Below are 12,959 nucleotides of genomic sequence, written 5' to 3' on the forward strand. Positions count from 1 at the left end.
TTCATCCATCCCATCCATGATCTTCTCTTTGGTTATCTCTAATGCTTCTGCTAGTATTTCTGTCATTATTTCAGCAAGATTTTCACCTTTTCCTTCTTCTACATTTTGAAATCTTAAGTAGAATTCTGATCTATCAATTTCCCATCCTAATGGTTCACACCTGCCCTTCTCAACATTGCTCAATTGAGTATCAATATCTCCAATTTTCTTGTCCCTTTGTGTATCTTCTTCAATCTTTTAAAATCTATCTTCATATTTCATCATCATCAGTTGAATATTTTCTACTTTCTCATCTGTCTTTTCAGTTCTTTGCTCAATATTCTCCATTCTCTTTTCAATCTTCTGAATTCCTTGCATAATCATCTGTAATGTCACTTCCTTCTCTTTCTCCTGTTGTAAGATTGTCTGTATTGACCATTGTCCTCCAGATGGTGAAGAGGCTATTGGTATTGAGGAAGCTGGGGCTGTTGTCTTTCTGCTCATCTTGTAGTGCTTACCTGTAAAGAAAGAAAGAAAGAGAAAAGAGAAAAGGAAAAAGGAAAAAAAAGGAGTGCAGGCAGGCAATTGCCATTCCAAAAAATAAAAAGGGAAAAAGAAAAATCTTCAGGCACTTATGTACTTTAATCCAAGTATTTCTCTTAATAAAAGAGAGAAAAGGAAGAGGACAAAAAAAGTAAAAAATTTACATTCTAGTTTCTGGAATAGGATGTTGAAATCCAAATATAAAAATCCAGCTTGGTGGGGGGAGTAAAAAAGGAGATGAAAAATAACCTAAAGTTAAGCCAGCCACTGCCACTGAGTATCCAAGGCTCTTTAATAAATCAACTTAAAGTTTCTAGTTCCAGTATTTTCAAGGTCACTTCAATCTTCTTTCTTTCAACTTCAACTTGAAGCTCTAATTATTTATAGTTTCACAGATGGGCACCTGCATAAACAATCTGCCATACTAATCTCACTATCTTTTCCAACTGAAAGAGAAACAACCACAAGAAGAGGATTTGTTTTCAACTGCCTATACTGTTAGGAAATGTTTTTCTTATGAGGCTAGGCACCTGTTCAGCGGGTGGGAGGTTTAAATTGGGTTGTGTGCGATGGGTTTTTGCTTGAACTCTTTATGGCTGAGGTCACAACCCCCATTTTATGTACCACCATGAAGGATTTTCCCTTGGCTGTTTGTGTCAGACCCATGGATGGCACAGAGTTGCCACTGGCTTTTTTGTCAATTGAGGGACTATCAGCTCTGAATCTGCGGGTCTGGGGGTCATTGCATGACATTGCCTGGTGGGCCACAAATTCTTTGAGAAGGGTAAAGGGAGGTACTTTGTTTCGACCATTGGCCCTGAAGGCCTCAGACAACTAGATCCATTGTTCAATTAACATTTGAGGTAGTTTTTGAACGATTTTGCTTTGTATATCGAATTGGTTAAGACAAGCAAGTCCCGGCAAGTCAGGATCCCGTTGTGCCACTCTCAGCTGTATAAGTATGTTAGAGAAGTCCCTGAACTGGCTAGGCTCATTGAGACTGATTTTAGGAAAGCTGTTGAGGCAATCCCAAGAGATAGGATTCCATTTCTGTGGGAGTGCCGTACTCTTCATCGAGTCTCTTCCATGTTAACCGAAGTGCAGCATCTGGATCTGTTAAGTGTGATCCATAAATATCTTTCACTGCTGCTGCAGACCGGAGTCCCAGCCAAGCTATCAAGTGTACAAGGACTTCATTGGGCTGCAGGCGTGCAGCCTGAATGTTGCGCATGAAAATACTCTTCCATAGAAGATATCTTTTGCCTGGCTCATCAGAAAATTTGTACACACTGTTAGGAAATCTAGCTTTCCTCTCTTTAAAGCCAATTCTCTCCAGAATGCTGGATCATCTGCTGAGGTGGCATTGGGGTTGTAGGTAAGGTGCACTGGCACAATGGTGTCTCCCTTTGGATTATCATAGACCTGGTCTGGGTTGTGTCTCAGCGACAGCTCATAGTCTTTTTCCCTGTACTTCCTGAGGAGGTTGTCCTGCCATGCCATATATGATGATTTTGCTTCACAGTGCTGGGCAGGCTGACTGCGGTTATCTTGTTATACCTCTGAGCTCGAATTGTGTCGAGGTTGTGGCAGGAACTCCACTGCCTTTGGGTTGAGCTTAGGAGTTGCCGTTTGATGTATGGCTCCTTGCTGAGAAATCTTCGCTGTTACTGGTGGGCTAATTTGCTTGCCCTGTAGGTCTTGAGATATTGGGGTAGGTTTTCTGATTTTGGGAATAGAATCTCGAGTTTTAGGTCTTACAACATCAGTTTTGTGACTGGTGTTTAGAGTCTGTGGTTGAGATTCACCCCTTCGATCCTGTGGTCTTGGGCTGACTGCTGACTAACTGTGCCGGTTCCGCCTCCCATGCTGTAGCAAGTACTGCTCATTCACATAGGCCTTGACACATTAATCTGGGCTCTCACTTCCCAATTCTGAAAGGTTGAAGTTGAGAAAGGCGTCATCGGCTACTTTCCGTAATGCTGTGGCCTATGTGCTCTTTGTTGCTGTCTCCCTTTGTCGTACAAGCAACTCCAATTTGGCTTGAGCTTTGGCCATTTCTGCCTGTTGGCTGGCCTGAGCTTTGGCCATTTCTTCTACTTGAGCTGCTACTGCCTCCTTCTGTTGTGTTACCTCCTCTGTTGCCTGTAGATCTGTGTCTGCTACTGCAGATTCTATTTGAGCTTCTGCAGCTTGTTCGGCATAACTCGCTGCTTTAGATGTGTTGCTGTAATGGGAGGATGCTCTGGAAGGATGGGAAGAGCTAGCAACAGAGAATTGCTGTGAGATGCTGGAATGTGCTTGAGATCTAGCTGGCTTGGGATGGAGGGAGGAAGCTTTCTTAGAATAGTGGAAGGAGGCCACACGTGATTGAGGGGCTATGTCGGATGTGGCCTTCTCCTTCGAAATTTCTTCCATCTGTAGCATGCCATGGAGCACTGCCTGGAGGGAGTCTTTGCCTCTCTGAACGTAGTCCTCATGTTCCTTGTTTAACTCATTGAAGCATTGTATGTGCTCTTGGAATTTGAATCACCCAGCTTCAACTGGATGGATTTGTGGTTACCTTCACTGTCTCTCCACCGTGCGAGAAGACGATCTATGTCGGTCTCCAATGAGAGTATGCTGTCGAAAGACAACTCACGTACGGGGGCATTGCAGATCTTCACCAGCTCTGACCATGAGTCTGCATGGTCTGTCAATACTGCCTGTGCCAATCCTCCCTCAAGCATGACTCCATGGGCTCGGTAAGCTTCCTATGCTGTCTGAGGTCGTAGGCTTTCTGAGGTATCGTAGCCTCTTCAGAATTTTGGACACTCGATTCTAGGTTTGGGGAACCAAGGTCTGCGTTTACATCGAGGGTGGGTAAAGTGTTCGAGTCCACTCGAGTGCATCATAGACACCTGTCATGGCTGAAGTTGCTGCCATGCTTTAAATTGGCAAAGGGTGAATTTTGGAAAATTTTGCAGTTTTCCATGCAACTCCCTTTTTTCCATGAAGGTGTGCTGCAAGAGGGTAGCTGAATTTAGGAGACTCCATTGAAATTCACTGGTTGGCCACTGGAGGGTGCACTGCAACATCTGGAAGACGTTGGTGCAGTACACAGGTTGGCCTGCTGAGTACTTGACCCTTGGGTTGCATTGCAAGGTGTTGCTGAATTTAGGAGACTCCATTAAAATTCACTGGTTGGCCACTAGAGGGAGAATTGCAAGGTCTGGAAGATGCTGGTGCAGTACACAGGTTGGCCCATTGAGTGTTTTGTACTTTGTAATTCCCTTGGGTTACATTGCAAGGGGTTGCTGAATTTAGGACATTCCTGTAAAATTCACTACTTGACCATAGATGGTGCTGCAAGTGGGTAGCTGAATTTAGGACTCTTGTGCTGCATTGCAAGAGTTTGCTGAATTTAGGAATCTCCTTTGAAATTCATTACTTGACCACAATGTGGTGCTGCGAGCTGGTAGCTGAATTTAGGAAATTCCTGTAAAATTCATTACTTGACCACGAGGGGCGCTGTGAGCTGGTTGCTGAATTGCAGGCAGTTATGCTATGAAGAATAGTCATCAAAGGATGTTATGATTTATTCTAATGTTTGGGGCAAACTATGATCAGGTGATTTCCTTTTGTTGAGTAATGTAGGCTGGTATCTTTTGGCTTGAGATTGGCTCTAATTCCAGTAAAAGGAAAAACTTCTTCAGAAGTTTTTCAGCAAAGATAAAACGACAAGCTGTGTGTAGATTTCCTCTTGGGGCAGGGGGTGTTATGGACATGGCTCGTCCTAAAGAATTTATGACTCTGTTGCCTGGAGACCACATCATAAACTGGATCAAGGTGGACCTCTTTATGGTTGTCTTTCCTCCAAGGCACAAGCAGTGAGGAATCAAAAGCAACTCCAGAGCTAGAGATAATGCAGTTTCTTTGTTTTTTAGGACACAAGAAAGGATTACTCAGTCTCTTTCAACTGCATTTTGTAAAGGGTCTGAAGACAATAACTAGAGGGCTCGCAGGGAGAGATGGAGAAGATACCGCTTGTTTGTCTCTAGCAAATGGGGGAATTTCTGGCCCCTCCTAGTAATTCAAACAGGCTTTATAACTTCAGTTGCTCAGAGAGAGAGAGAGAGAATTCAGGGTTTAAATCCTCCTTCTTTACTTTCCTAGGACATCAGATTAAAGACTTTTTCACTCTTCCTCAGGCAGTCTGATTAACTCATGAATTCACTTTGGGAATTCAGAATAATGCATATACTTTGGGAGTTCCGATTTCAGTATAATTTCACTCTTCATAGGAATTCAGATAACACATATAATTTTACTGTTCTGTCTTTTAATTACTGGCTGAATATAAAGACAGACAGGCAAATTCTACAAAGGCTTCTGTACAAAGTTTCTTTATTGGATCACAAGGTATTCTCAAGGTGTAACTCACAGTTATGTCGAGATTCATCTAATGTCCAATTCTTTGCATAGCTGACTTCATAGTGTAAAATTATAGTGATCTACATCCCATAACGATGGAGCAAAGGGTGAGACACCAGCACGGTGCTGGGGTCCAAGCAAGAATAAACCCAACCCAACCAAGGGTAAACTCGGTGACCAATCAGGATTACAGATGTGGCCAAATGACATGAACTACATTTCCCATGATGCATTAACTACATTTGCCATAAGGCATTCCCTTAAGGGGACGGCTCCCAATTCCTTCTTAACTATCCCAATTCCCAATTAACTATATACTGTCTGGATAGCACAACAACGGTGACCTGATTAGAAGTTAGAACAGAAGTAGAAATAAGAAATAGGGGAAATATTAGCAGATGTAATTTTTTATAATAGAATATAAATAATAGTTCGATGGAAAAGATTAGAGGGTGAAATATAGTATTACCAAGTATGCTTATAACATAATTGGCATTGAAATGGAACATTGAAATATTGAATAACTACTTTAAGAAACCATGAATGTTAATACTAGGATTATATAAGTTTGATTAATATAACTATTATGATTATCATTATTGATGTTTGTATGAAAATGAATTATATACCCGGGGCCACAGTGTTCATGGATTGATATTGATGTATATTTAAAAATAAAAATCTAATAAATCATTAAAAAAATCCTGCCATTCAGCCCCCATCTGAGAAAAGGTTTGCCCAATCATGGTATAAAGGAAGCATACTCACATAAATTTAAATGTGTAGGGTTCTTTTGGCAGTAATATGCAGGTAGTTTGCCATTGCCACTCCAGTTTTATAATTCATATTTGGGATTTCTTGGTGGTTTACATCCAAGAAGTAACCCGATCTGACTTCGCAATTCAAGATTGGCTTAATTAGTGTAGGTGTTGCCATTTAGCTGGATATTTATCCTTATAACTTTTTTGGTGGGGGAACCCAACCACTAACAAAATTTAAAGTGTTTCCTCTTTTTCTTTAGGCCTGTGCCCATCGCTGGAAAAATGTCTACTATGAAACTGAGTACATCCTTCCTCATGGTTTTTGCAATATCATCCCTCCCAACCTTGGGTTGAATGGTAAAAAATTAATGCCTTGCTATGAAGGTAAGGAGGCATATTTATTTTTGCTTATCTGTGCTAGTACTTGTGATTTATTTCCTTGTTACATTCCTCCTATTAATTATAGTTGTGGCAGTAAATGCATTTAAAATGCTATCATTATCCTGTAAATTAAATTATGACTGAACTACTGTCCTGATATAATATAAAAATAGAGGGCAATTTTAGTTTACTTGTGCTTTCCAGATATGTTAGTAATATATAATTGTAATTCCAAGAACATCTGGAGGCATTCAGATGAGGAAGGCTGATCATGAGAGATACTTTTGGTAGTTGTTTTGAATGCTACGGGCTGTGAAACAAGTCCATGCCCTCTCAGTGAAGAACTGCATACTAAACAGCTGCAGGCTTTTTCAGTTGTGTCTGAAATCCTTCCCATTCAATTCTGTATACAAAACCAGCTTATGCTTTATCATCAGAGAACTGCAGTCGAACCATAAGTTCTTTCTTTGGTTCTATTCATTCCCTTCCTCTTCTTCTGTTTCTCCTCATTTCCCTTGCCAGCTTGATCTCCCTGGGCCACACTATACATTTTATCAGGATTCTTGTCTTTTGCTTTTTGAATATTACTTATTTACAGATTAACGGAGTTGGAAGAAACCTTGTGGGTCATTTAGCCCAATCCCCTGCCCAAGCAGGAGACTTTACACCATTTCTGACAAATAGCAGTCCAATGTCTTCTTAAAAGTCTAAAGTGATGAAGCTTCCACAACTTCTTCAGGCAAACTATATCATTGGTTGTTTGTTCTCACTGTCAGAAAATTTCTCCTTATTTCCAGGTTGAATCTCTTCTTGTTCAGTTTTGATCCATTATTCCTTATCTGGCCTTCAGATGTTTTGGAAAATAACTTGATCCTCTCCTCTCTGTGGCAGTCCCTCAAATATTGGAACACTGCTATCATGTTTCCACGGTCCTTCTCTTTACTAGACTAACCATGCCCAGTTTCTGTAACCCTCCTTCATATGTTTTAGTCTCCAGTACCCTAATCATCCTGGTTTGTCTTCTCTGCAATTTTTCTAGAGTCTCAAAATCTTTTTTATAGTGTGGTGACCCAAACTGGATGCAAGTATGATTTTGAGAGGACCTTCTGGTTCTGGGGGGATCTGGGAAGCACAGCATGCCAGGAGGAGGCTCTATGGCAAGGGGCAGGTTTTCTTGTTGGCTCCACAATTGATAGGGCTTATGACAAGTAGAGGAAAAAGATGCTGCGCTAGGAGGAGACTCTATGGTGGGGGAACCAGATTTCTGGTCAGCTCCAGAATTGAACAGGGGGCTTCCAGTTAGGACTTTTGTGACTCTTTGAATATTTAAGGTTGCCAACCCCTGTTCTAGGGTGTTAGCTATTCCTGCCAGCTTAGTATTGTCATCTACAAATTTGGTAAGTTCCCCTTCTATTCCCTCATCTAAATCATATATGAAGATATTGAAGAGTACTGGGCCTAAGACAGGACCTTGTAGTACCCTACTGCTTACTTCCCTCTATGTAGACTTAGACCTATTGAAGACTAACTCATTGAATATGGTTTGTCAGCCAGTTGCGAATCCATCTGGTTGTGCTGCTATCTATCCCACTTTTTTCTAGTTTACTGTCTAATTAATGTAATATACCTTGCTGGTAACATACTAACAAAAGAATAATCATTTGTACTCCATCTTATCAATTGTATTTTTAATGAAATTTATGTGTAGCCCATCTCATGGTTCTAAGTGACTCTTGACTCTTGCATTATGTACTTCATAATGCAAGATACCTAATAGGTTATATAAGGAAGATGGGTGTCTGCTAAATTAACAAATTAGAAAAATATTCTGGAATATACTTTCTGGGATATTTGGATTGTTAAGTATGTTTTATTTTCTTCCTTTTGGGGGAAGTTAAAAATTGAAGAGAACATTGAAATGAATTGATTCCTCCCAGTCTCCTGAGTGTCAAGACATAAGTCTAGTTTGGAAAAAAAAGATATCTATTATAGACTGGATTGCATTAACTCTAACTGTTGTTTGTTTGGATTTAGCTTATCCTGATGTATATATCCTATCGTCATGCTCATGTAATTTATGGCATAGTGTGATGTATAACTCCTTTTGAACAGCATTTAACAAATCATGATTTAGTGCAACAGGAAAAATCGCTCCCCCCACAAATGTCTTCATCATTTCTTCTTTTCCTATGTAGTCAGAGCTGGAGGTCCTATGAAAAAAATCTTGTTCCTTATGACAGGAAATAAAACTGATATCTGTTTTTTGATAGATAGCTTAGGTGTGATTATATCTTTAATGCGATGTGATTTTCCAGTGATTGCTTCTTGTCCAAATCCAGAATGTGATCTGAGACAGTGATGAAATAAAAGGCTTCAGATTTTTTTTTGGCAAGAACTGAGTTATATTGGATTTTGCAATTGGTAATTGATGTCACACATTACATCAATCATAAATTAACCTTTTTTTCTTTAAACATGCCAGTTAGTTAAACTAGAAAAGGTGGGGGGGGGCAGAAACCCTTTGCTTGGAATTTGTAACCTTTTATATTTTTGATCATTAGCAAACTGTTCACAGATAACTGTTTGAAATATAATTGTCTGCTTTTAGTTCCATGTTTGAAGCCATGAATTCAAGTCATCTTTAATAAAACTAAAGAAGCTATAAAATCCTCCCACTTGGAAGATTCTCTTGATTCGTATTTTCTTTCTTTTTTACTGGATGCATTTTAAGGGTTATACAATATAAACTGGTATTACAAATGCAATTTCAGAGATAGAGGCAAGCACAAATATGTATGGATGTGCCCATGATTGGTATGCAGTGGGATGTTGTTGTTGCTATTGTTTGAGAAGAATAACCCAGTAACTCACTTTTAATTTGAAAAGGTATTAGCCAGAAATATGTATAAAAATAGTACTGTGTTGATTCAAGATCTTTCAAGCAGTGGGTGGAAAATTGACACATTTGGCTTGGCTAGCATGCAATTTATTGTGCTGGAATCTGAATAGAAAATTAGGGACTAGGCATGTGTCTCAATTGCCAAACTGTCCCATCACGTAGAATGATCAAATTTGCTTTGGGAGAATACAATAACATTTAGCTTTCAGTTGTGTAATTAGCTGTAACTTCTACAGAGATGGATATAATAAATTGCTCAGAAGGAGTTGTATTTTAAATTAAATAGATTCTGCCTTCCTATGATAATCCCTTTTCATCTAGAATAGAATAGAATAGAATAGAAAGCATTAGAGAGCAGCCAAGGCAGCTGTCATCATCGCCACCTTGAATACTTTGAGAAAGTAGCTGTCAGTTCCTTGATCTAGAGACTGCAGTTAAAGAAATGCAGACATTGAGAGTGGAATAAAACTGCAAAGAACCATGAGTTCTTATGTTCAGTATTTATTGACTATTCATTCAACACTGCATTCATTCAACACTACAGCATTCCTAATGGTTCTATCTTCTGTTAAGATTTCTGAAATGGGGAGCCTACTATAGACATTTCTCAGGGAATTTTTTTCTTTTCTCCATCAGAGTTAATTATTAGAATGATCTAATTTTATGCATATACCTCTATCAATTAGCATAGAGGTGTATACATAAATTTGCATCATATAGAATCCAAATATAAGATATTTGATTTGATTTGCATCCAAACATGGTGAAGAAGGAAACTTTCCGTAGGAAACATTCCTATCTTTTAAATTCAGCTGCATTATCTGATGGAGATGCATAAATATAGACATTGTAATTTGTAAATTACAACTAATGGCTTTGTATATTATATGAGCTATTAGTTGTGGTTCATTCAACAAACCAAGCAAATTTTGGCTGAATGCAATGCACAAGGCTAGCTACAGTGCTTTTTAAAATCTTTGAACTATCTAAATAGCATCAGAGTTCATTTAAATGATGCATAAAATGATGAGAATAATCAAGTGAGCTAGAACTACTCCCATGTTCATTGCTGTCCTTCTGTTGGAAGAAAATAGTTGCAAAATCATTTAGAATCTTAATTTTACAGTTCTTTTTAGTAGCTACTTAAGAGGATAGGAAGGTGTATGGGTATTTGTTCCCACACTCCATAATTGCAGATATCATTTATTTATGTCTTGATTGCATGTATATCAGTGGCATATTTAATGTTCCCTTTTTCTTCTTCTCCTTCAAACAGCCTTTCATGATAGGTTGGACTGAGAGGAAGTAAGCAATGACTGAGTAAAAACTTGGTTGTCTGGTTCAATACCTTTCCCATTACAACATACTGGCATTCTCATTTGAATGCCTAAATAAGCTTTGTAAGGTATTTAGTATGTCTGGCTTAACTGTATTAAAATCTGTACGTTTTACATATGGTGATAGGAGACAGAAACTTTCAACATTTAGGTTTCATGATCACATTATTTAATGTTTATGACAAATGTAACCATAGAGTAACATAGTTAACCATCTGTTAACTGCATCTTAAAAGGATTTATCCAAATGTTGTGAGAGAGAGAGAAACAATTGAAAAGATTATTTGCAGCTTTCTGCCTTCAGAGACACAATTTCAGGGATATCTTGGTTTATGAAAAGTTGGCTTATACATGTTAAACTGTTTAGGTTTGTAGATTTTAGGAGAATAAATATGTCTTTCTTTTTCTAATATATTATCCAATTTAAAGAAGTACTGACAGTCCATTCACTGTTTTTTTTTCCTTTTGAACCGTGAGTTTCTGAATTGAGATTTATTATTCTTATGGTCTGTCCAACCTAAAGGAATACATTGAGTTTCCCATAGGACAATTTGCCAAGTAACTTTCTGTTCATTCCTTGAAATTTAGCAGTGGGTTGATGGTTAGTTTCAGAGAGTTACTAGGCTATATGGTGGCTGTTTTCAGAAACCAAAGCACTGACATTTCTCTGAAGTCATACATATCCTTGGGAGCTTATTTCAAGAAGCAGGAAGTGGGATTCCCCCATTATTTGGAGGATTTGAAAATTAATTCCAGAAGCTGTTCAGACCAATTTAAACCTCTGGTTGAGACTGTGAGCAATAAAACATGAGATTGTTAGGATGCATCTAAGTTTCATGTTGTTTGACATATTTTCATTTTATTCAAATAAAGATTGTTATTATAATACCATGAAAGTAGGAGAAATAACTGAAAAGATTATTTACAGCTTTCTATCTTTGAAGATATACAATTCCTAGGTTATCTTGGTTTATTGTGTTCTCTATTACTGGTAGAAAATAGCTTTGGGAACCATTGTGCTGAAAGAACAGATATGAGAACTAGCTTTGTTACCTCGGTGATGGCTGAATAGTGCTATAAGGTACAAATGGCAAGTAACCTTAGTTAAAAAAAAAATGGCAGCCAAGCTTTCTTGGCTGTGATTTGCACATAAGCCTCAAAGGCTATGACCAACTCTTTAATCATGGTTGACCAGCCAGTATAAGTGTATATATCTCACTAGGCCAAAGTAAGCAAACATGAATTGCTTTAGACAATCGGTAAATCCATTTATAAGCTTTTTGCATCTGAGTCTAGTTCCATGTAATGGGCATATTATAGTTACTCTGAGTGCAGGGGTGGAATTCAACATTTTTAACAACTGGTTCTGTGGGCGTGGCTTAGGTGGTAGGTGTGGCTTGGTGGTCATGTGACTGGGTGGACATGGCTTGGTGGTCATGTTATTGGCTGCGTGTGGCCAACTCAATATCACTCACATCGAGGCATGTGTCTCCTCCCCTGGCCTCTCATGACTGTGGGGATGCTGCAACAGTCGTAAGTGTGAAAAATGGTCATAAGTCACTTTTTTCAGTGCCACTGTAACTTTAAATGGTCATTCCACACAAGCAAAGTACCAGAAAAGGAAGAGAAAAAAAACTCCAGAGATGTTCCTGAGACAGTAAGTCTAGTCCTGCCAAAAATGTAATAAGGGTTAACGGAGAGGCAGTTTCTGTAAGCAACACCAGAATGTTTACTTACAGGATTAGGCCAGTAATTTCTTCTAACAACTGATTCTTCGAACTGCTTAGAATGTTAACAACCGGTTCTATCAAATAGGTGCAAACTGGTAGAATCCCACCTCTGTCTGAGTGATGTTCCTTAGTGAAACTGTTGTACATAACTTGAGCTCTGGAAGAGTTGGTTGAAGTTTCTTTTCTCCCCAGGCCTGATAAATCCCACAACTTCCTTGTATTTTTCTTTGTTCACTGGACTGTTGTTTAATATTAATAGAAGTATTAATATTATAAGATGCAATAATGGTAGCAATAATTTTGGTCATTCTCAACACAGTCAATATTCATGACATTGTAGGATCAAAGATAAGCCCACAAGTAAATTTTTATGCCTAAAAGCATATAGTCTAAAACAGGGGTGTCAAACTCAATTTTATTGCGGGCTGTGTGGACATGGCCAGCTTGACACCATTCACTGGATGTGGGCAACTGGGCAGGCATGGCCAACTGAGTGGGCATGGCCAGCTTGACCCCACTTCCCAAATTGCTGGCATGTTTCCTGTTCGCATTGGGTAGACCGGGCTGAAGCCATGCAGGCCAGCCCCTTACATTTTCCAGGACAGCCCTGGGGGCTGGACCTGACCACATTGTGGGATGGATTTGGCTTTGTGTTTGATACCCTGGTTCTAAAACATTATAGCAGAAAAAGACAAGTAGGAACTGAGGGAAGCAGGAAGAGCAGAGTTTTAATTTTAGACAATAAAGTTGTGGATATTTTAGCTTTAATTTTCATTAAGAACTGATTGAGGAGTATTCTTGCCAGCCTCCAATTGGCCTTGTAATTTTCAGTAAACAAATCATCAAGCTCCCTACCAGTTGTACTTCTGAATTTTTAGAGTTTTTTTACTTCCTCCTGTCATGAAACATAAAAATAAAT

At 38.9% G+C, this 12,959-nt stretch overlaps 1 protein-coding gene across 1 annotated transcript in view; it reads left to right on the forward strand.

Annotated features, from left to right (window-relative positions):
• ITGA9 (integrin subunit alpha 9) overlaps nt 1-12,959 on the forward strand; it is a 496,160-nt gene that overhangs the window by 52,796 nt on the left and 430,405 nt on the right. Inside the window, 1 exon segment of the mRNA XM_087917165.1 lies at nt 5,954-6,077. Coding sequence (XP_087773291.1) covers nt 5,954-6,077 — 124 coding nt within the window.

The sequence above is a fragment of the Pseudonaja textilis genome, chromosome Z (assembly GCF_049901715.1).
Source record: "Pseudonaja textilis isolate UNSWEBS1 chromosome Z, rPseTex1.2, whole genome shotgun sequence".
NCBI lineage: Eukaryota > Metazoa > Chordata > Lepidosauria > Squamata > Elapidae > Pseudonaja > Pseudonaja textilis.